Source organism: Sturnus vulgaris, chromosome 3 (genome assembly GCF_052056855.1).
Source record: "Sturnus vulgaris isolate bStuVul1 chromosome 3, bStuVul1.hap1, whole genome shotgun sequence".
Lineage (NCBI taxonomy): Eukaryota > Metazoa > Chordata > Aves > Passeriformes > Sturnidae > Sturnus > Sturnus vulgaris.
The window spans coordinates 66087946-66112362 of record NC_142245.1 but is presented as its reverse complement, the minus strand read 5'-3'; the positions used below and the strand labels follow the sequence as shown (position 1 = coordinate 66112362).

At 37.0% G+C, this 24417-nt stretch overlaps 1 protein-coding gene across 1 annotated transcript in view; it reads right to left on the bottom strand.

Moving 5' to 3' along the window:
• The window catches only part of MAN1A1 (mannosidase alpha class 1A member 1), a 140165-nt gene that overhangs the window by 42003 nt on the left and 73745 nt on the right, over window positions 1-24417 (bottom strand). The window contains exon 5 of the mRNA XM_014876686.2: window positions 19030-19124. Coding sequence (XP_014732172.1) covers window positions 19030-19124 — 95 coding nt within the window. The remainder of the gene's footprint in view (window positions 1-19029; window positions 19125-24417) is intronic.

The window sequence follows — 24417 nt, the reverse complement described above, 5'->3', positions numbered from 1 at the left end:
CCTAGATTAAAAAATCTAAGTAGTCTTTTTCAGACTAGTATTGTGAAAGACATAATCTGTTTTGACAAATGCTTTAAGAAAAGTATAAATGTCCTCTTCTTCCAGTCCGGTTCAATCTTCTTGTTTCTTTTTGCCCACACATTGCTGTGTCATAAAAATCCATTTGCTCTGGGATCAGATAAACATTTGTTTTGCTCAGTGCCAGTCACTAAGGCCTTGATCCTTACTCACAGCCAATGGAAAGACTTGTGGTTGTTTCAACAGGGACTGCTCGAGCATTAAAGCCCTGTCATTAAAACTGTTGCAGAGACAATAAGTTAATAGGAATGCAGGGAATCCCTGCAGCCAGACTGAAACACCAATATCACTGTATAAATCCTTTCCCTTAACACCATTCAGATTCAGGAACTGAGAGTTGGTTCTTTCTAAAAATCAGTGATAAAACATAAAAAAAATTTCCCAGCAAATGACATATTTGCTTAAGCACAGTTTTATCCTTCAATGCCTACTAACCACATAAAAATAAAATTGAAATCAATACTTTAAAGAAGTACTTACATGCAATTTACATCCTTTCCCCCCCATCTTTATACATTTATAGAAAATACATTTATTCAGTATAATGCAGGCAATTTAACAATAAAGGGCCATCCCTATTTTTCTCAAATGACATTAGTTTCAGGCACATCACTGGGCTACAGGAAATTATATATTGTGTTTATCAGATTCTGACTCTGAATGTTATGCTTTTGCTCCATGCTTAATAAACACTGAATTTTATTTTATTGTCTCACATCTTCGTAAGTGAATCAAGCTCACTGCTGTTTGCATCATCACAGAAAATCAACCAACGGCTAAAATATGATCAAATCCATTAATTAAGGTAAGATCAAGAAAATTTTCTACAGTATATGAGGTAGATGAAAAAAGAACAACCCACAAACAAACCAAAAAATGACACATAATCTAATACACATCTGATTTTCACCCGAGAAAATAACAGTATTCCATATTTCCTGTGATAAGAATTTCTATTATCAGTTATTCAACTGTGTTCTACCTAACCCTGAACTTCACCAATAATCTCCTTATTATTACTTCAAGCAACAAATACCTTTACATAGCTGCTGTTCATCTTACAGATGAGCAATTTACAAAAAACCAATGATGCTGACTATCTCAGTTGACAAGGCACAGCACAATACAGCTTAATTCCCACATATGCACTAAAAATTCTGATCCAGGACAATCTGAATGCACCATAGAGAAAAGTCAAAGAAGAAAAAAAAAGGACAAACATTACCTCAAAGATTCAGGAAAGCCAGATTAGTCAAGACTTGTATTTTTAAAGTAAAAATAATTTTGTTCCGTAATATTTTTTCAGTATTAAATTACAATACCTCACTAGACTAAATATCCTGAAGAAGGAAAGGAGTTTTCCGCCCAATTACTTAACAATCCAATAGAGCTGAAAAAGGCTGAAAGACATTTGTTACCTTGGTAGAGCAGAAAATGAGACCCACCAAACATTTCTTCTAAAAGTACTTAAAATACATAATCACAATCCATGCACTAATACTCATGGCCACGTTTAAGATATTCCTTGGAGTATTTTGTGAACCAGATTATCAGATAATAAAAGACCTGGCATCAAGTAGTCAAATAAACTTTTCTTAACAGTAATGGGATTTTAATCAATACAATGAAAATAATATAATAAAGGATGAAGTGAAATAAGCATGAAGAGATTACTATTTAAAGTAATAGAACAAAAAGGCTCAGAAAAAAACCCCCACACTTCTGGAACCCTGCTGGAGACAATATGTGTACTTTTTGTTCCTGTACCAGCACACAGTGTTTCACTAATCACCTTGAAAAACCTTCTGCATATTAACTACATACAGAGGGAAAGTACATTGCTATTTTTCTTTTATAAATTATCAATGAAAACAATGATATAGTTTTATAAAGCATTTAAGAAAATTGGGTTTCTGTTCCAATTCCAGCAAAACATTTGGTCAAAGGTTTTAAATGTTTTTTGTAATTCCTCGCTGCTCTTGATGGCTTTAGTGAAAGAATCAGCATTTTAAGCTTTTTTTTTAATTCCTGCCCTTCCTCCCCCCCACCCCCCCACCTCCATTCTTTTTTTCTGTATTCCCAGCCGTAGACTGGAATAATGTAGCAAATAATATAGCATGGAATATCTTGAAAGAATTGTCACATCAGAAGTAGCATACTTGTTTTTTCAAGTGCAACGAAGATCATGTCTGCAATGCAGTATGTTCTGGATAGATATGGCATACTGGTTTGTTTTTTTGACACTTCTGAAAGATAATGTCAGTCAAAATAAGTACTTTTGGGTAACGTGAACAATTTTCTTTTCAGTACCAGAGAGACCTTGAACTCAAAAGCCACCAAAAATACCTATCTTTAGGTCTATTATGAGTAACTTCTTGACACATTACATTGTATATTTGGGAATATGAGAGCAACACACTGGCCCAAGTGAAAGCCATCATAGTAAATAAATAAATTGAGATGACTCCCCTTTTCCACTCCTGCCTCTTTCAGGAAGGCAGATTTCCAAAGGGTATCTTCAAGGGCCAGCAGAGTCCAAATTTTCTTTGATGTGTGGGTGAATGCAGGGATAGACTATAGATGGCCAGGCTCCCTTCTCCTCCTTAAAAGGCAAGCATGAAGGACCACCTCTGCAACAGCTACGGTCTCTGTAGACAGCAAAAGATCTTTTTCTAATCATCTGAAGTACCTAAGACATGTTTAGTCAATTCATGACCAATTAACAACAAATCAATCTGTCCCACAAATAAAATTTACTCAAAAGTGGACGTTTGTGAACTTGTACTACTCATGAAAATCTCAGATGCCTGTAAACCTTAACCATACAACAGGCTGAACATTCAAAAGACATATTTAAGCCTTTAAAGAAAAGCCCAAAAGCTATTAGCCATTAAAACAATGCTGATAAAGTTAGTTAAGCAAAACTCAATTAATTTACAAAGGGAATTCTGGGTAAAAGATAGAGAAAACAGTTCATTTATGGCCTCAGTAGAACACTGTGACATGATGTGAAACAACATTGCTGAAAGACTGGATGTTCTAATGCCTATTAGAAAACGTTCATTTGAAAAGAATTAAATTCAAAATTATGCATTTTAAAAATCTTTGTTCCAGTAGATTTCATTACCTAGAGAGGTTGCTGTATGACATGAAATGGGTAACCTGAAAGGTCAACCGGAAAGACTGACAAGAGTTGCTGCACCAACCTCAATTTGCTGGGATGTATCTAAAAACATGAGCCTCTCCATAGCTAAGAATTGAATCAAGACATTTACATTAATGGGCTTTTGACAGACTAATACTCAATTTTCTTACACTACACAGAAAGTGCACAACATGAGCACCATTACAAGATATATAGCATATGGATACCATTAAAGCTCAATTATAAGGAATACTTGCTCATTTATTTCTCTAAGCACTACTCCAAGGGATGTAGCAGCAGTTTCACAGATGTCAAGTGGAAATAGTAGCCTTCCATTTAATTTGCTGAAAGATTGTACCTCCTATTAACTAATTTCCTCCTAAAGATGTGTCAGTGTTATAACAATAAAAACATCATTTTAACATGAAGTTTAAACCAGTGAAGGCAAATTGCTGGAACAAACTACTTAGCTGTCTTGCTAACCTCTTTTTATTTCCTTCTCAATAGGTCTCAAACTAGCCCATTATTGTCCAAGTCTCATTTTGTCTTTACCCTCTGCTATATGGATTCCTACAGTGACATGCATGTATCCACGATATTTACTGCTGGGGTTTTATTACTGCTTGGTTAATATAAAACAACAGACTAGTCTGGTAAGTCTTTTAAAATTATATTCAGTCATATCACATCCTTTAAGCCAGTTCTACTCAGTGAGGTTATGGTGTACTACAGTGTCATGGTCTGCTCATTAAAAAGAAGGAAACACAAGGACACTCAGTTTTTTGTGTGAGATTAGAGTGAGAACACCACATATTTTGGATGTTGGCTAGGTGCATCCACCCAATTCAACACTTAGAAGAGAGTCCACATCTGCCCATTGGATAAGAAGTCAGGCTGAATGTTTTCCCCAACATAAAGATGTTAGTGAGGTCCTACTCTCCCCTGTCCTTACAAAGGTCAGTCTGTAGTGAGCTAGGAGTCAGTCAAGGCAGAACACAATCACCAAAGTGTTGCTCATTGGCTTATTCACTCTTAAGTCTGACTTTCCAGGTTGACTTTCCAGGCTGACTTTCTCTACTCTCTTTACTACTTACTCTCTACTATAAAAATTCCAAAATTATATGAAAATATTAGGGAAAAAAACCCAGCAGAGTCAGCCTACACAGCATCAAATTGGCCCTGTGATCTTCAACATCTTCATAAATGACTTGGACAGAGGTCTGGAAGGGATACTAAGCAAGTTTGCAGATGATACAAAACTGAGAGGAGCTGTTGCCTCCCTTGAGGGGAGGGAGACCCAGCAGAGACACCTCAACAAACTAGAGGGCTGTGCAATCACCAACCATACAAAGTTCAAGAAGGGAAAGTGCTGGAATCTGTACCTGGGATGGGGCAACACTGGATGTATGGACAGACGGGAGAATGCTGTCCTGGAAAACAGCACAGTGGAAAGGGACATGGAGTCCTGGTCAATGGCAAGCTGAACATGAGCCAGCAGTGCCCTGGCAGCCAGGAGGGACAACCCTGTCCTGGGGACATCAGGCACAGCATCACAGCCGGGCAAGGGATGGGATTGTCCTGCTCTGCTCTGAGCTGGGGAAGCCTCACCTCCAGTGCTGGGGGCATTTTTGGGTGTCACAATGTAAAAAAGACATTGAGAGTGTCCAAAGGAGAGTAACGAGGATGGTGTGGGGTCCTGAGGGGAAGGACATGAGGGGTGGCAGAGGTCACTTGGTCTGTCCAGCTTGGACAAAAGGAGACTGAGGGGACACCTCACTACAGTCTACAGCTTCCTTGTGAAGGGCAGAGGAGAGGCAGACACTGATCTCTTCTTTGTGATGACTAGTGACAGGACCCAAGGGAATAGCTGGACAGAAAAATTGAAGTTTTGCAGTTAAGATACCATACCTTTTAATACTGTGAGGAAAAACCTCAGATAGCTACAAAAAGCCTTGAGGCATTCATACACGACTGAATTCGGAAGAACTTTTGGGCATTAGTACCCATGCCAGTTCTGCAGCCACCCATTTTCTCAGCACAGCTGAACGAGTTACAGCACTGGATATAATTTAAGGTTATATTTTAACCTATATATCTATAAACTAATTCTTTGATGTATACTCTTTGTCAGTTGTAATATCTTGTAGTACATGTAAGCACAAAAAAAAGGTGCAGCTGATCTAACTGAAAGTTACAAACTGGTTTACAGTGCTGGAATGCCTAATCCACACAGAATGACTTCAAAGAATACATAAGACTCTTAAAAATATCTCTTTCTCCAAACAGCTTCATGTCATGTAACTACTCATGTTTAGCCATGTGCAAACTGAGCTTTATTACTGCAAATGCTCATGAAAATTGTTACATTGGTGACTTCAAAGAAAACAATTAGCAAATTTGAAAATCAAACAATTCAGAAACGTAGGATATTGACAAAATGGTTTGAAGCAGATTCAAACCATTCAATTATTTGAACAATTCAAATATGAATTATTTGCAACTGTGTCTAAAGAGAAAGAAAGCCAAATTCACTATATTCTTTATCCATTTGATTTGTTCCGAAGTGATTTGTTCAATATAACTAATGCAATAAGCTGCAGTGCTGCTCAATTATTAATTTTGAATTTAATTTTTTTTATATGAAGAAAAAAATGGAATATTTCAGTGTCCTAAAACCACTGATATGCCACTGTCTGCGAAACACAAATCAATAGCCAGCATAAGATGGTCACCACCACCATGCATTATTCACAGTCATTAAGGTCAACCACAAACCTCAGACAACTTTCAAATTCCATACTTTAGTTTTTTATTTTTTGTGATTTTTTTTTGTTCATTTGGGTTTTTTTTGTGTATCTGAGAGTTATCTGAGAGTTGAGAGTTTGCATAAAGCAAAACCAATATGAAATCTGCATGAATCTTACTCTCTTCCACTAAACCAACAGAATTTCTAAGTAGGTCCTTTCTAAAATTCCAAGGCTGTTTGATTAGAGCCTCAGTAACTCCCTCCTCCACCTCCCCTAATCCCTTATATATTTTATTGTTATTACAGAGCAGTGAAATCTTTTAATTTCTGCTTAAAATATTTGATTTGGCTAGCTCTCTGCTCAGATTGAGCTGGATCAAATAAAAGATATAGATGGCTTTGCTTTACTTAGTTATCCAAAACCAGGTTTGTGATCCCCACATGGCCTGAGAACAAGCAGGTCAACAGTGCCAAACAAATATACACTTTTAGGCACTTTTTCATTTATCCACAAAACACAGCACAGCAAGTGGGGAAGACTGGGAGAGACACTTTAGAAGTTCAGATCCTGAGCTGAACTAACCTGCTAATGAAGACACCCACCTTGATTCCTTGATCTTGATTTGTCACAAGCCCTTAGGCATAACCTGCCCACCATTCACCTATCAGTAATATCTGATTTGGACTCTCTAACTAATGCTTTCTTTTAAAGGAAGCAATAACCTAGGGAGCAAAGGCACATGCCTGAGAAGTGAAAAACCCAAGTCTGCTGAACTTCTGGACAATGTCTCAAGTACAAGAGAAAAGCTCTTCTGGCAAATGCCATCCATTTTCTATTCAAATTGTGTCACAAAAGAAGAGAAAGGACAAGATCCACTGGACTGAAAACTCCTGGCGTTTTGTTTCCCAGAACACCTTCTCTAATGCATTCCTAATGAAAACTTAACAACAAAATTCCTAAAACAAGACCGTTTTAGACCGTTGTCAGTGTCTGATCTACATAGATGCTTTGTGCTTTTCCCAATCACTTGTTAAAAACAAGACTAAATATAAACCATACTGAGAAGATTACAATTCTTTATAGATTTTAGTAGATCAGGTTTGATAGTAGCAAAACCAGACAATCTGTTTAAGAGCATTTTCTCTTATCAACTTCACTTCTAGTTTCCTAGTTGTAATTTCTGTTCAGTATAATTTAATTTCTTAATAGACAAGAGGCTCTGAGCATGGGGTGACCCACAATAACCTTCACACCTCAAAAAGAAAGCAAGAAGGGCACAAATACTCTCCCCCTCAAGTGAGCTTGTCATGCTGATTCAACACACCTAGGTAATTTCTATTTTCTCCTTGCATTTCTGAAAAACATTTAGGGATAGGTTATGAAAAATGCAGACTAGTATGACCATTACGGTAATTGCATTGGTTACATTTATTAATTTGTCAAAATTAAGTCAATAAGAGTTTTAGTAGCACCATTATATTACTTGATTAGTTTTGAAAGTGATTATCATAAGAACTCTATTTAATTGGAAGCATCTCAATTTACAGGATACATTAAATTCTCAGTAGCATTTTAAGACGATTCAACATATGCAGGTCAATTACCAGTAATCACCGTCTGCTTCAGAAGAAATTTCAGTACAACACTGGAAAAAGCATGATAGATGGTTCTAAAAATTACAAGTGAACCTTAGTTCTGAAAGATAAAGCAGAACTTCAGCTCATGTTATTATGGTAAAAGGCCACATCTAAGATCTAGGCTGTTAAAACCATTCTGGAATGCAAAAGATTATAAAAATCTGAGCAAAGATTAGAGAACAGTTGTCTACCTTAAAACGGATGATGATAATTTGTCAGGACTGCCAAATTACTGAAATGCACCAACTGCACTCATGCCCAGCTGCACATTAATTACTAGATTAGAAAGTTATAATTAATTTTCTTAATATCACTACACCGCTTTTCTTCCTTGAGTTAATAAAAACAGATTGCAATCAATCTTTGTTAATTCATGCTGCAGAACATAACTGCTGTAGCTATTTCCATACATGAAGAACACTGCATGCACAGCTCTTGCAGTAATACCCTGCCTAGAAGCTGAATCTGCTGACATTTTAATGAAGTGTTGTAATAAGGCCAATAAATTATAAATTATAATTTGACTTAGTATAGTTAGTAGAAAAACTACAAAAGCTTAAAAATGGATTCCTAAAGAATCTTCTTAATGACAAAATTTAGAAGTGGATACTGTGTTCCAACATATTTTGAACAGGAAAAGAGGGGTGTACTCATAGTTGCAATGTTGAAAACCTTCACTGCTGAGACTTGTGAATTTTCTTCATCAACTGACCTTGTCATTAGAAATCATCAAAAGTGCTCCAGACCTTTGCACATATTGCAAGAAATTTTGAGAAGCAGTAAAGGAAAACAACTTCATAGAGATACAGGGTAAAGTTCATCAAAGTTCTCATTGAGAGCTTTCAGTTATAAATACAGCACAGATAATTAAAACAGCATTCAAAGAGCATCTATTCCCGTGTCCATATCTGCATTAGTAACAAAAGGTGTTTTTGTAAGATGGAAAGGATTATTTATATAAAGTCAATGCACCCTTTTTTCATTTTACATTAAGCCCAAAAGTTGGTTAATTTCTCCAACCTCATTACTGCTTAAAATGTATATTTTTTTTCTCCCCTCCCTCTCCTTCCTTTGTAAAAGATGAGTATAGAAATATGAGAATTGTGACATTGTGGCATCCAAAGCGCGGTAGATATTCTATTTTGGCCTAATAGAAATCTTCACATGGTTGGCTTAAGTGTCAGAAAGGGAAGAGCAAATGCCAGCAACAAATGAAAGCTGACAATATTTTTAATTTGCGAGTTTGTGATTTTTAATGTTTCTAAAGTTTTCTGGGGAATGGTCAAGAGAATGCAATTCTGTATTTGTGAAAGACTATATAGCATTCAGCAGCAAAGGTAAGCACAAACTTTTTATTACGTATTTTTTTCTCCCAAACTTCCCTACAGGAGCCCAATTTGCCTTACACTGCTAAATGTTATAAATATGTTTTTTTATGTATACATGTAAAACATCTATAAGTTTGTGTTGAGGTACACATACACACCCCCTCCACCCCCAATGTATACCAAAATACATAGGCTTGATTATCACTCTTTCCAGAATATTCAAATTTTTCAATATATTTAAGATCTTAAGGAACAATGTATTAGATGATACACTAGGACAAGTAGGACTTATGGATCAACTCTTCCATAAATGATCATACCTTAAAGCAGCAACTTTAATATATGTCCCATTGAGGGGATGCAGAGAGCCAACTAGGTGACCTCAAGTACATCAGGGATTTCAGAAAGCAAGGAGGTAAAGAAGGAGGGATGGAAGACAGGAAGGGGAGGAAATGAATAATGGTCTGCCCAGAAGTTTTGGAAGACATACGTGGGACAATACTAAGTACAATTCTTAAATATTAATTTTCACATGCCATCAAACCGAAACATCTGGAAAATGGCTCAGAGAAGCAACCCCTAGATCAGGAAAACCTGATACATCCAGGATTCCAATTCCTCTTGTGAAGGATGTGTGGGAAAGGACAGAATCACAGTTCAGTAGAAAAAACTATCAGAGCTGAAAATGATCACTGGTGTGTTTCTTCTCCAAAATCAAAACGGATTAGAAGACGGGAGGAAGCATGGAAGAGAAGTAGCAGGGTTAGAAAATACACGAAATAGAGCAGGATCAAAGACAGATTGCAAGAGTTTTGATTTACAGAAAACATACCACAAAAAGGAACTGGATGATCTCAGGACCTTGTACTAAAAAATTGCAACTTAGATTAAGTATCTGGATGTTTAAGAAACACTATGAGAAACAACGTAGCTGTTTTCCAACCAAAAACTGTGCTGTTACATGGATCAACTTCTAGATAACTGAAAGTAGCAATCAAAGCACCACAGGCATCTGTATTTAACGCTGAGATTACTGTTTAAAAACAATTAAGTGTTCTCTATTCAGCTGGTTGTATGAAGCTGGTCATAAAGCTGAGAAAATGCAAGTAATGATCAGTAATTATGCAAGCAGGTAAGAAATTAATACTTACATCATTCCTGAAAAGAAAGAAAACTCTTGAATTCTCATCAAATGTTAAACATATCTGACTATTAACAAATAATAAACTTTTGTTTCTGTTAAAAGGTAAAGCAAGAAATTAATCTCATGAATTCTGAAATAACAGAGTGATTTCTAGGGGAAAAAAGATAACCTATTTAATGCTGATTTGTTGTTTTAATGTCAATCTAAAAGATTAAATTGAAAATTATACTGCAAGAGTATCTGACATATCCATGAAAACACATATGCCATGAATTTCAGAATAACAAAAGGTGTCAGAAGCAGTTATGAATAGTCATCTTAAAATTAAACATGCTTATAAAAATGGCATAACACACACCCCTCAGCACTGGTATAATGAAACAGAAAACCACAAAATTCAAGTTTCACAGTATTAATTAGATTATGAAGTGCTAAAAAGAGAAGCTGAAAATTCAGGTAAGTAAAACTGTTATTTGTGGTATACATGATGCACTGGAACTGTGTCAGTTGCTGCAGGGTTTTGGCTGTCCAGCTGGGAGGCCATGGTTTGGTGGAGGTTAAGGAGAGAGCCTCTTGTATCAGCAGCAGTAAGAAACCAGAAAATGATGAATAAAGATTTACCAATACATACATCTATCTATGTGTTTATCCGAAATGAAATATGTACTTTGAGAAGTATTGAAGGAAATCGCTTTTTCAGAGTGGAAAAAAATCCAGTATTCTTTGAAGATAACCAGCAGAATCGGTTCTCAGCAATGATATCTGAAAAAATACAGTTAGCAACTGTTGTTCATGCTCATCATTTCAGGATGGTAAGAATGCAGAGTAACTACAGACATCAGTCAGCTATTTCCTTGGTTGATCTCAATCCTTACTATCTACCCGTCATACAGATGCCTAAAACACTGTAGGAAAAATAACCAAACAACCCCACATAGCTGAGAATTTAACTAGGTTGAAGTACCAAATTCCAGCTAAAATACACAAGCAAAGCACTTTGCAAATGCCCCTCTCCGCTTCTCATGGTCATTTCAGGATTTCCCTAATGTGAAATGAGTCATGGATTTGGCAGGCAAAATCCTGCAAATGTACATAGATTGTAACAAATACATAAAGTAAAGAACTCATAAGTGGCTTTATAATTTATCCGTTGTAAAATTCTTAGGTGGAACAATCCTAACACAACTATTGTTTTTAGATGATGTGTTTTTCCTGAGGTGACCTGAATTGTGGTGGAAGTGACTGAGAAGTACTTGTGCTCATTTTATGCATTTAATGAAACCTGATGTCTTCAGAAACTGCTTCCCTTCCCTCTGAAGGAAAGCTCTTTTGACAGTCACATTTTGTCTGCTGTAAGATTATAATTTACTATACACAGATGAAAATTAGGTCATACATGATACAAGCGATTAAAAAGGAAATGATCTTTAACCAAGTGCAAGGATTAATGTGCCTACACTCAGGTGTCAGCGTTCCCAGCATAGTCAGTATTGGCCAAGGAAAAGCATCCCAGTGGGCCAGGCCCTGGGCACTTGGTTTCAGGGCAGGATAAATGCTCCTCAAGTTGCTTCACAATGCATTTTGCAGTGTCCCACTCCAACGGGAGCTTGTTCCTGCTGCGCCAGTGAACATGCAAATGTATCTCATCTGGGACTGAGCCTCATCCTGCACATCTTCACAAACAACTCCAGCTCTCAAATATGTCTGGCAATTCAACACTAAGGGCTCCCTTGCAACTCCTAGGCAACGGGAAGGTATGGCACACAAATAACTCCTGATTATCTGCCAATACCGAGGTGATAAGAGTGCTTAGCAAAAGCTAAAGAGTGCTTAGCTAAAGCAAGAGCACGAGCAACACCCTTGGCCATATGCTAATTTATAAAATCCTATTATCAACAAATGCAATTTCAGAAACTTGGAGGGGAGCAAGAATGGAGGAGCTGATGCAACTTGCCCACCCTATGTCACTGCATTTCAGTGAAGCACGTGTTACAACCAGACTGGCAGGAAATTAGAGGTACATGCTTGGTGCATGCTTGGGTGAACTTCATAGTCCCGACTTCTTCTAAGGCAAAACACAACACAGCTCCACCTGCTTATCCTCCCCCTTTCTGGCACAGAAAACCTTTGTATCTTATAAATAGCACAAAAAGCCATTCCCCATTTTTTAAGCCATCAAGACAAAATCTTATAATAGGGAAGGTTTTGCCTCCAGACACTCTGGAGAGTGTGTGCTGATGAAGCAGGCAAGGCTCATGAAGAGGAGCCTCTGGTAACCTGTTGATTTCTGTGGGACTGTCTGGCAGAAGCTTTGTTTGGTTTTGTAAAAGAACATTACCTATTGCTAGCACCACAGAGATCTATAGAGTGTTTGTGATCACACATTTTGTGCTGAGGAGGACCTCAGTATTACTAATACTCACATAGGCTTTTACACAGATAAGTAATATGATAATTATGAACTTGCAAGTATTTATACTCATTTTACATTGCACTAATAAACTGTGGGGAAAGAGTGTTTAAACTTAGAATCTGGGACTTTCTTTTGGCTATAAGAAAGCACTTAAACTGAGAAGGATATTTTGCAGTAATAATAATAGGTCCCAAATTCTTCCTGTGTTATTGCCAGAGGGCAGCCTCCCACACAAATTCTGCATTACAATATTGAATTGAAGCTGTTAGTTGAATAATACAGCCTATCATTATGAGCTATCACCAAAATAATATTTTTCTTGGTTCTTTTTCTTTCTCGACAAAGAGCTACATTCCTTGAACTATCTTATGAAATTTTTCTGATACTATAAATGAGATTTTTTTACATTGCTTAGTGGTAAATCAGACATCACCACAGGTCAAATATACTGAATATTGAATAGAAATCACTAGTTATGCAATGCAGAATTAGCTACTCATTTCAGGTGAGGTTATGACACAGCAAGGAATTTCAGATGAGGCAAAGACACGGCAAGGAATTTGTTTCCTTTGGTGCTCTAACATGCCCTAAAACATGGAAATTTCTAACTTTCTATTATTTAACATGCATAACTATTTTTCCATATTTTCCATATTTTGCATTCAGTACTGACTCAAGAAATGTAAGCTTGTTTATGAATCATGCAATGAACTGAAATGGCTGTGCTGAAAAAATGTACCCTTTGCTGAAATAATCCTTGTCACTAGTTACTAATAAATTAGGATGCAATTAATTTCCTCATCTCAAGATGTTAGTGCTTTCAGTTAATTGTGCAAGGTCTTCTTTAGTCAATGGAAAGAGATTGGTATATGCAGACAGCAGATCATTCTATGCCAAAACATATGTTTAACACAAACCAAATAATTTTTAGAGAGGCAAAGTTCAGCCAGGATTATCTCTTTGCATCCTGTGCTAATACAAATCCACACTGTGATCCAAATGCCTGAAGGCAAGTCTGCTTTCCATTGTTCTGTTTGGCTACAGGGGAAATCTCAGTGTTTAATTCAATATCCTTTTTAATTCAAATCCTTTTTTGTTATTATTACCACTTTATTACATCAGTGGAGTCATTTGCCGAAACTACACATAAAAAGCCTTTATAAAGTACGTCTGCTACTTTTAGTTTTTTTTCTTAGGTAATTTTGATTTCTTCCTCTAAAATTATGCCAAAATTAGACAGAAGGGATATAATTAAAGATTTCATCTAAACATGTAGGATTTCATCCTACAATAACAAACTGTGCAGACAGTATAAGCTTTTAATCTCTAAACTTCCTTTAAAAATAGGTTAATTTTTGCCAAATATAGTTAATTTGAAGAACAACCTTTATTTAAGTCTGCAAATTCTGCAGTCTTTAAAAAAATTTTTTTCTTTTTATACATTACAGTTAACAGTGCAAACCAGAATAATTAAACTATCCATCCTGGTTAAATCTCTGCAAGAATCTGCTTCTGGTGTCACTTGGTCAAATAAAAGCATGAACTGCTAATTCTGTTAAAGAATATAGTATCATACAAAAATTTTGCAAAATAATGCAACAATCAATCTTATTTCAGGCATTTCTGAAAGTGTAAGTGGGAGAATCAAGCTGTCAAAAAGGTTTATGGAATATACATATCTGGATCACTTTTTATATTCTTAGATTTTCTCAATGCATTAAAACTCCTTACAAACTCTAAAGGCATGCACTCTTAAATGCATTGATTATGATGTTTTTGAGATGTCACAGAACTCAAAAAGAACCATTCTGTTATATGCTGAATTCTTTCCTTAAGAATATTGGAGTTCTTCTAATGAGGCACCACACACACAAGACGTTTTGAAGACCATGAGACCTCAAAGATGTTTTGAAATTGGGAATTACTTTGAAATATTTTCAAGCAAATTCCGCTGTCTCAAGACTAGCATTTCATACCTCCAAGGTGGTTGGTTTATTGGCCACATTTCTACCTCTGTGGAAAGGGCTGAGAGAGAAGCTCCTTTAAATGCCTACAACCTAAACCACTGCCACCAGCAGTCTGAAACACCAGAGTGTCCCATAACACAACACCACTGTGTGTGTGTGTGTGTGTGTGTGTGTGTGCCATCCTTCCAAGCACTGTAGCATTTTAGCATACAAGCCCTCTCCAAAGCAGCAGTTCTGCTAGGCAAGCTGCGACAGTGGGGAGAACCATCTTATTTAGCAGAACAGAAATCTTAGCTGGTGGTAAAAAGTTGTTCAAAATAAAAAACAAAAGTATGAGTGAATTTTTTCTTGCTATTTTTTTTTCCAAATGATGTGAGATAAAGAACTATCAAACTAGTTTCAAACTAGTTTGAAACTGTGCTATGGGTGTATCTTCTGGCTCTGAATACACAGTGGCTGCAAGGGCTCAGAAGTGCCAAAAAACTCTTGTTTAAACTAAACACTTTGAGGCCTGAAAAGACCTGTGGCATAACTTCACTGCTGTACAAAATGTAGCAATTTAAAAAATAATAGTAATTTTGAAAGTGAAAAGAAGACCTTGCTTTAAAATCATGCTGACAACATCCCAGTGACATAAATATTGCAGCTCTGTCAATTCCATCCTCAGTTACTTCTGAGTATCTACTTTGTGCAAACAATTTAGCAAGGCCCTCACTACTTCACTTTATAAAATGTTATATTGAATACAACTCAGATCCACTATGTACAATCAATATTAAATTGTAAAGGCAAAGAATCCTGAACTGACACCAGACACAGTAAACATTCTACAATTATGTAGAGTAAATCTTATCACTCCCTGTGGTTTCATTTCAATACAAATTAATCACATGCATTTCAAACTCCTCTTTTTTTGCTTCTGTTAGGCTTTCCCACTCTGACCCACTCCAACTACACTTCACAGCTTTTCCTTCTATACAACACTTCCCATAGTCCCTAGAGCCAGAAATGATTATATAATTTAGGTTTGTCAGTGAGCCAGAGAAACAGGCACAGTATCCCCCTCAGCCACAACACTTGTGAACAGGCTGGACATAAAAAACCCAAAAAACAACATTTCCAGTTTGTTATGCTTCTAGAAATAAAAATATTATTTATTCCAGTTGAAACTTTTTCATTAAGGCAAGGCATAACTATTTTTCAAAGTTTCAGATGCACTTAAAGGTTATATGCTACATTGATTCTTCATAAAAAGGAAGGCCTTTTTATGCCTTAATGCCTAACAGTATTGCTACATCACAGCACATAAGGCACAATAAATAACCTTAAAACTACACAATTGGTCAATGTAAAGAGAGCAAACATTTAACGGAAAATATATTGTTTCATATAGCAATTCTTCTGGGTTGATTACTGGAAAGTAGTAATGTGGTCTTATTGGAAATAGACTTTTGTCCAATTGGAAATTGGACTAAAAACCAGATATAGGTTGCTTTCAAAGGAGGGGCAAATGACATAAAGACAAAATTTCCATCTGGGAGAAAAAAAAAAAAGGCAGAGACTTTTATACTCAGATGTTTATTCCTGACTGATTCAACAGAATAACAACAATCTGGGTTCTTTTCTGTATTTGACAGCTGGGCATCATCCCATAAACACAAGTCCCAAACAGCTACTCCTTTAATAGTTACAGGAGTAAAAATAAATAGATATGTTAAAAAGATTACCTAATCCTGCAAACTTGATGCAAGTCTGGGTATTTGTTAAGATTACTTAACTCACTGAGTTATAATTTCAGATTTTTTTATTTCTATAAATCTGAGAGGTAAATTACAGAAATACACAAGCAATATGATTGATCAGTCATAAAGTACTTAAAGTTTATAGAGAGAAAGAGAAATGACAATTTTAACATGGAGAAGCCAGATTGTCACAGCTTACTAGGAAGAAAAAAAAAGGGATCGTGAACTAGAGGTATTTTAAGAAACTGTTGTAGTTGGCATTTTAGAAGCACTGAAGAGGAAATATCTAAACAAAGGATAAAATAAGACTCAAACCTGTCTGTCAGCTCACCACTGCTTTATATCCTTCTCCCTCTACATATCCTCCCTCCCTGTTTAAGCCAGAAGAACCCACAAGTGCTATACCACACTGTTTACTTAAATAAGCAAGTGAGCCATAGAAGGAACTTCAAATTTTGCAGCACAAGCAGAAGTGAAAAACAGATGCTGAAGATGAACTGAAAGCATCAGAAATATGGAAGTGCAACTGAAACTTTAGAAAGAAAGAAAAGGAAATCCCCCTACAAACCACTGATCTAATTACTTAAATTGTACTTTAGAGATCAAAGGAAGTTTTACAAGCAAACATACTCATAAATTGGCAAGTATTTTAGCTGAAGAATCATACAATGAACTTTTAATCATATTTGATAATAAGAGTTTCATAAGCAAGACAGTAAGTGTCCCATGATCACTAAGTGATGAGGAAAAAGGCAGGATGAACTGAAGCAATGGAAAAGATAAAAAGGATGGTGGGATGCAAGGCGGATGTCTTTGGTATGTAAGGAGACAAAAAGCACTTTTATATGTTTACACACAGAGGCATGCAAAGAGAGAGCAGGTCAGGCCATGATGATACAGGATGAGTAGAGAAAACCAACTATTTTCTGAAGAACATTTGCAAAGTTAAACAAATATCCAGCTCATCTCTTAATCCAGAAAGAATAATTTAAAAATAACCACTGATACTCATAATCTATTGTGAGTGTTTTCCAATTTGAAGCATAAATCAAAATAAAATAAAATAAAATACTAATCAGAAATGAGGCATATTAGATCCACAATGTATGCAGACTTCAGTGGCTTAGCATTTTCTAAGCCTGGATGACAGCTTATTTGTTTACTCACAGTATTATGGAAGAGTCATCTACTGAAGGTCAAAGCTAGGCAGATGTGCAAGGATTCAGAATGAATAACCAAGAACACAGCATTTCATGTCAATTTTTCTGCTCCAGAAAAGGAATTTACCTGGGCAGAAGTTCTGTTTCACTTTTGTACTAGGCAAGAAACTAATCCTTTTTGCATTAACACCTTGCACTGTCTGCAGATGGCATTTGTAGTGCCCCACAGCAGTTGCTGTGAGAAGGTAGGAACAAACCATAAAAATCTACCACATAATTTGAACTATATACAAAAAGAACATTGATATATTAACACTTAAGGACGAATTTAGATAAGGGCTATATAAAAGATATTTTTATCCTGAATACTTTGAGCACGCTTAAATATATACTATGTAGAGAAAAGTATTGTTGTGTTGCAATTACAAACATATGCATTCAGAAGTTTCTCTAACAGCTTAAAATCACATAACCAACATGCCTCAAGCTGCTGTACTACTGAACTTGTGCAAACTTATTAAAGCCTGTAGTGAAAAAATTATTAGCATGCATGTAAGTAACCAGGCAAAGTCCAAGGATCATCACCAGGCAGCAGTTAACCAGTTAACCCTTCAATGATGAGAAAGTTCAGGAGTCACTAACTCTCTCCTGCTCCCACACACATATGTGCTTTTTTTGGCTTTCTACCTCCCTGCTGTTTGAAAAGGAGGTGGAAGATAAGCCTGTCTGAACTGACATGCCAGGGGTTTCTGTAGGACTGGCCCTGAGCAGTTTACTGGGAAGCCAGAAGCAAACACAGCCAATCAAGCAAGATGTCGATGTCCATCCCACTGTGGGGAAAAGGGCACTCAAAAACAAAGAGCAAGCAGGGAACAGCAGAAGATGCTGACTGTCAAGGAGACAGCCACTCAAAAAACCACATCACCAATGCACACACATGTGAAATTCTTTTTTATTCTCTTTCTTGTGATGAGTGATGCTGGAGTTTATTACCAGTATAAAAAAAGCTGGGGTGTCCCTACAAATACAACCCCACAAGTGTAATTTTCAATATTCTTTGCCAAGCAGTGCAAGGAAACCATTTTCTTTACCAGCACAGGTAGCAGTGCTGAGTTGGACCAAGGAACGGCTGACGTGTCTGGAGCCAGATACTGGAGGCAAGAATGACTTCAGGAAAGCCAGCACCTCCTACAGCAAACACAGAGCTGCCTTCAAACCATGACTGCCCAAAGCAAAACCACTCCTTGGCAGAGGGTACAAAACAGTGAGTCTCTTGTAGCAGGGATTCCTCTTGTTTCTTGATATGAAGGACATGCTTATACCACATTTGAGAACAGGTTTTAAAATAAGAGCACAAAGTGGCTAGAAAACTCTCAGAGGAGCGCACGTCCTAATGCTCTTAGCCTACCTAAAACAACACTAAAAGGACTTGAAGAGTGATAAGCAACGTACTAACTGACAAAAACACACAGTTCTGAAATTAATAAATATATTTCTGTATGTATTCTGTGTGCAACATATATCCACTTAAATTTCCCAATTTAAACTGTAGAAGAAGAAGGACAGAAGGACGATGAAAACTCTGCCGCAATTGCAATAGTTTTGTAGCAAAGATGGATTCAACACAATTTTTTATGTGTTCTAGTCACCAAAAAGCAGTAGTTTTACCTCTTGATATTAAGCAATGCCCAAGGTATCCCAGTAGGAGTGTTGAAAGCAGGCAGCAGTTTCTCTCCAAGCTCCACTGCCTTTTTTCGGAAAACCTGAAAGTTAAGAAGAAACCAAGTGTTGGAAAATGCATTGTTGCACCAACTAAATTAACTTAGCTAATATGATTATTGAGCATATGGTACAATCCATCTCAGCACAGTGAAGCATCCCTGCTCGTGTAGAGTGACGTCAAAGGAACGAAGCAGCACAGCCTGTTTTCCATTGCACCTGGTAAGGAGAGAACTCACACAGCAGGATCACACAGTGACAACGCCCAGGTGACCTGCTCCTGGCACGACTGGCACCAAGCCAGGGCCACCAGCACAGCCAGCCCCGATACTGCAAAGCAGGTCACACACTCCTGGCTGCCCCTGCCAGGCACCCTGGGCTCAGGGAAGGGGCCATGAGCCAAGGATGCTGCTGCAGCCTGGCTGGCTGGCCAGCAGCTCCCTGCCCCAAGCACCACATCCTCCTGGAGCATGGGGATACAGCTGCAGGAAACCACCTTTGCTCTCTGTCAGGTTTATTAACAGGAGCTCAGCACACTGCAGGAACCTGGGCTGCATCGCCACGTGGCCGCTGTACTGCCAACCTGCTGGCAGTCTGGAGCAAAAATACCCCCCCCAGATCACCAAAAATATAAACCCCACACAATTTGCAGTCTTTATGGACTCAGCTGGCTTATACCCAGAGAGTGTCAGTGCTACGATTAATCAAAAAATTGGAATATACCTCTGCAGCCAAGTGAGACTTAACTGATATGTAGCATCTAAAGAGTTCCAGCTTGCATTTCAAAAACATGAAGCAGGAAGGCACCAAATGCTTACCATACGCCCACGGTAAATAGTTAAAAAGCTGGAACAAAGAGGATTTTGCTTTCCTTCAACTGCCAGCTCAGCTCAGGTTACATTAACCTTACTGTTTGTGCACTGAGTGCTCTACTAAGAGAGTTTTTAATTAGAAGCAATATTGTTCCAACTTAAATATAGAAACCTATTTAGTGATTTCAATATGTGGATGTTCAAGGCCTATTTGCTTGGAATTACACTGGGATCTTGCACAACACTGAAAGGGATTATCCCAGGTGTAGTAGTCAAAATAGCAAAGTCACCTTCATTGTTCTCTCTTTCTAATAATGGTTCCTTTCAGCTCATTTTTTCTCCTCAGGCATATTTATGATGGAATTATATTTATTTATGTATTAGAAATCAGTTTGTATATCTGATGCATCCTGTGGTGCAGCCATGCATATATGTTTATGAGAAAATATAAAGACATTTGCTGGGCAAAACAAGGTAATGAAAAAATTTCTTTCCACAAAAATAAAATACAATTTGTAAAATACCACTTTCTGAAAGCCACATTGAAGGAAGGTTTTTATTATTGAAAAATATGTGATCAGGAGTGAATATAAAATTCTGGAAGAATCATGTTACCATAAAAAAGCCCAGACTATCTCATCCCACGGTCTCTCCATATGATACAGATCTCAAGATTTCTATGGCAACATTCCAAGATTTAGAATTACAGTAAAAAAATATTTTGAGGGAGGTTAGGTAATTTCAAGCCAAATTATGTCTGGATTCAGAAAACTTTCTTGAGTAGATTGCATCAGAGTGCTGGGAGAAACTTGAGGCAAAGCAGCAGGGAAAACAATTTGCCTGGAAATCCCTTCATAATCCATGATATTTCTGACTTCCCCATTTACCAATTATGTGGATTCTGATGAGAATTAGTTATGGATTTGTGATCTTTATCCAGCACATAATTCAGTCTTCCCAAGGGTTAAAGCCTTGGTGAACACTCAGAAACAGTTGGTGCAGAACATAATCACCTCTTAGCAGATTTCCTTGGGAGGAGCAGGGACAGTCACCTACCTGGAGCACTCAAGCTTTCTCTTACTTCACAGCCACGTTTTTCACTTTGATCTGCTGAAGCCAAACCTACCCTTTTCTCTTTTAAAACAAGACAGGCCTCTCTCAGCCTTTCAAAGCATATGATGTGATCAACTCATCAGCCTCTCTGCCCTGTTGAAGTCCTGACAGGAGAGTGGCTACAATCATCCTCCTAAGCCATGGGCACGCCAGGACCCTGAAGAAGCATCTGCTGCACAGCATAAACCCCCTACCTTTAGCCCTACATGAAGGGGCTAGACAGGTATCTTATGGAATGTTGTTAAAGGTGCCATATATATTCTTTTTAGATGTTTATGTAAGGATAAGAGGAGATCTCCCCTTCAAAACAAACACAACCACAGCAGAGGCAGCAAGGCTCAATACCTGCTGCACCTTGCAGGCTGTATCAATCCTTCATCATTAAAAAGATTACATGCGAACTCAGAATGAGATCTTTTACAATAATTGCTTCTGAACAAAAATGTGGGATTTTAGCATCTTAATTTCATGTAGAGCAATAAGGCCTTACTTTCAAATATTTCTACCAACTCTTACGAATTTTTAAAGTTCTACTGTATTTATTTTATACATAAACAACACCAGTTCTCTCAAAATAAAAATTCCCTACTTTATGGAAATGTCACATACAGTGGCTAAGATGTAAGTAAAGCAGTAAGCATTGTTCCACGTATGGATATTGAAGGAAAAGGTAATTCAGTCCTGACAAAACTAATGCCCTGACCACCAACATTAGATTACACACTGAAGCCAAGCATTCTAACTTCTTTCTTGTCCAAAATGCACCTCTTCCAATGCACTAAACAATTTTCAGAGCAGGCAATTAGGAAAAAGGAATTTAAAAATATTTTTAAACCATCATATAATTTTGAAACAAGTGCTGAGGTGAAGATGCACTTCTTGTTTACATGAGAATTTCAATTTTCATGAGAATTTTGAGGTTATTACTAATGCATGCTGGTTATTTTCCTTCCCCTTCCAAAGTTAAAAATAAAAATCAGCTATGGACGTCGTCTAATTTTATCTCTAGGTCTAATTTACCATGGCTGAACAACTGACTGGTAAATCACTATCTATGAAGAACAACATAGACAAGAATGACACGACTACAACAACACTGAATGATTGAGCACAATAAATTGTAGCCTCATGCAGTAAAATTATACTCTTCCAGCAAGGGTAAAAGGGTGAAGATAAATAAAGGAACCACTTTATTTCTCAATTTTCACCTTTAACAGTTAGTAATAATAATAATAATAATAATAATAATAATAATAGGAAAAGCAGATGGTATTGCACATCATCCACAACGTTCACTGTATTTTTCTTCTGCAGAAACTTACAGTATTGGACAAGAAATAAATACTGTGCTATGTAAGATATTTTTGAGGATAATAAAAGTAAATAAACAGTAGGAACTTCTACTTATTATCTATACTTCTGAATCACATTTCAACTTTTTCCAAGCCCCAATCCTTCTCCACTACCACCCAGGAAAGTAAAATGATTGTTTGGTAAACACGAACTATGACAGCCATTACCGAGAAGCACAAAACAAAGGCAGAAATGACAGAGCACAAAAATGAGAGACATCAAAAATGAGAGACATCGACAGCAAATATCCCATCCCAGTCGTTATATTTAGAGCCTCAAGGACCTTTCCTGGCTTTTCCTCACGAATGCTCACCCAGAAGTAATGAAAGATTACTTACATGAAGTACTCCAACTGGGTAAGACCTGGGAGAAGCTGTCACAGTCCCAGACCTGAACTCATCCTTCACTCCATGCTTAGTTTAAATATTTACCTACAAATACAAGACTCTACAAAGCACTCCTGAGGCCTCCATCACTTTCTCCAACGCTCTATCATATCTGGACAGCATACTTTTTAAGGAAGGGGAACTGTGGAGTTATTTACCTGGCATATTGGCAGTCTCTTTACCAAGAGGTGCACTAAGTAAGCCACACTGCCATCAATCCCTTCTTTTAAATTGAGGATGCACAGCAAAGTACTATGATTACCTTTAAAGAGCAACGAAGCCACTAAAATTTGCAGTGATATTTAACTGAGCTAAACGACATGCTACAACAAAGAAAATCATTCTAAGTGAAGCACTGTGGTTCAGGAAAGAAAATTATAATTGACACTAGTCACAAATACGTGATCAATATTTAAAACTATAAAGTTGGGTAGGATATGAGATGCTTTCTCAAGCATTTCTCTTTAACCTTATTTTTGCTAGTAGACAGACTTTGGATGGGAGATAATTCTCTTTTTAAACCCTCAGATGTTACTAACATTTTTAAAAGTATAATGCTGATTCTTACTGTGTGAAGGTCCTGTGTAAGATGGACTCCTCCATGAAATAAGTAGAGATTCCTTCATACTCCACAGTCCTACTCAAAATTAGCACTAAAGCAAATTAGAAACTTACTATAATCATACAATAGATTATACAGAACACAGAGTTACTATACTTTCTATTTCAATCTCTGTTTATATTAGTAGGTTCTAAATTGCTTAAATAAGCTTGGGGCTAATAAAGAAGCACTTTGATTTACCAATCTTGAGTCCCTTAAAAACACAAAAGTCACGTCAGACCACCACCATTACTCCAAGCCAGCAAGTCTTTGAACAACATTTGAGTAAACACTGGTAAGCAAGAAATCCACCCCACTGCTGCACACAGTCCTATTATAATCTGTTCATTCCATAGGCAACACACAATAAGCCAGGGAACAAGACATTGTTTTCTCACTCATCAGGTAGCCTTAAATATTTCTTAAATACATATAAGTATTTTTGGTCTTCATAAGAGTGAACAAACCAACTAACTGAGAGATCATACATCCAGAACTGCTATGCTCATGTTAGAACTCTCAATGTCACAATCAATCAGATCTTGCAGACTCTTCCATCCATTAACAAATCTTATTAGGGAAAAGAGTGTTCCCACAGAGAAACAAGGCTCTGCCTGCAAAGATGCAACCACAGGGCAAAGACCAGACCTGTCATCTGGTGAGCACTGGCTTTCATTACAGTGCAAGAATGTTATCTCCTCTGGATAAACAAAAATGTTTCCTCTGGCTGGAATGAAAAATCCCTTTTAAAATGTCAGATTACCTCATTGTGGTTTTAATTGCTATTGCTAATCAGGAAGAAAAGAAAGCACAGGAAACAAATATCTTAGAATTGCGTATGTGGCACGTCTAATTTTAAAAAAGGCATAACATGGTACAGCAATCATAAATTAAAGAACAGCCAGAATCCTGCCTTAAGAAGTTGTCCATATAAAGGGAACCAGAAGTTAAAATTTAACACCAAACGAAAGAATAGTATATTTAAATATTTTTTTTTCAATTGACAAAGACATTTTCTCGACATTTATAATTCTATCAAATTAAGCATTTCTCATTTTTGTTTTTATATTTA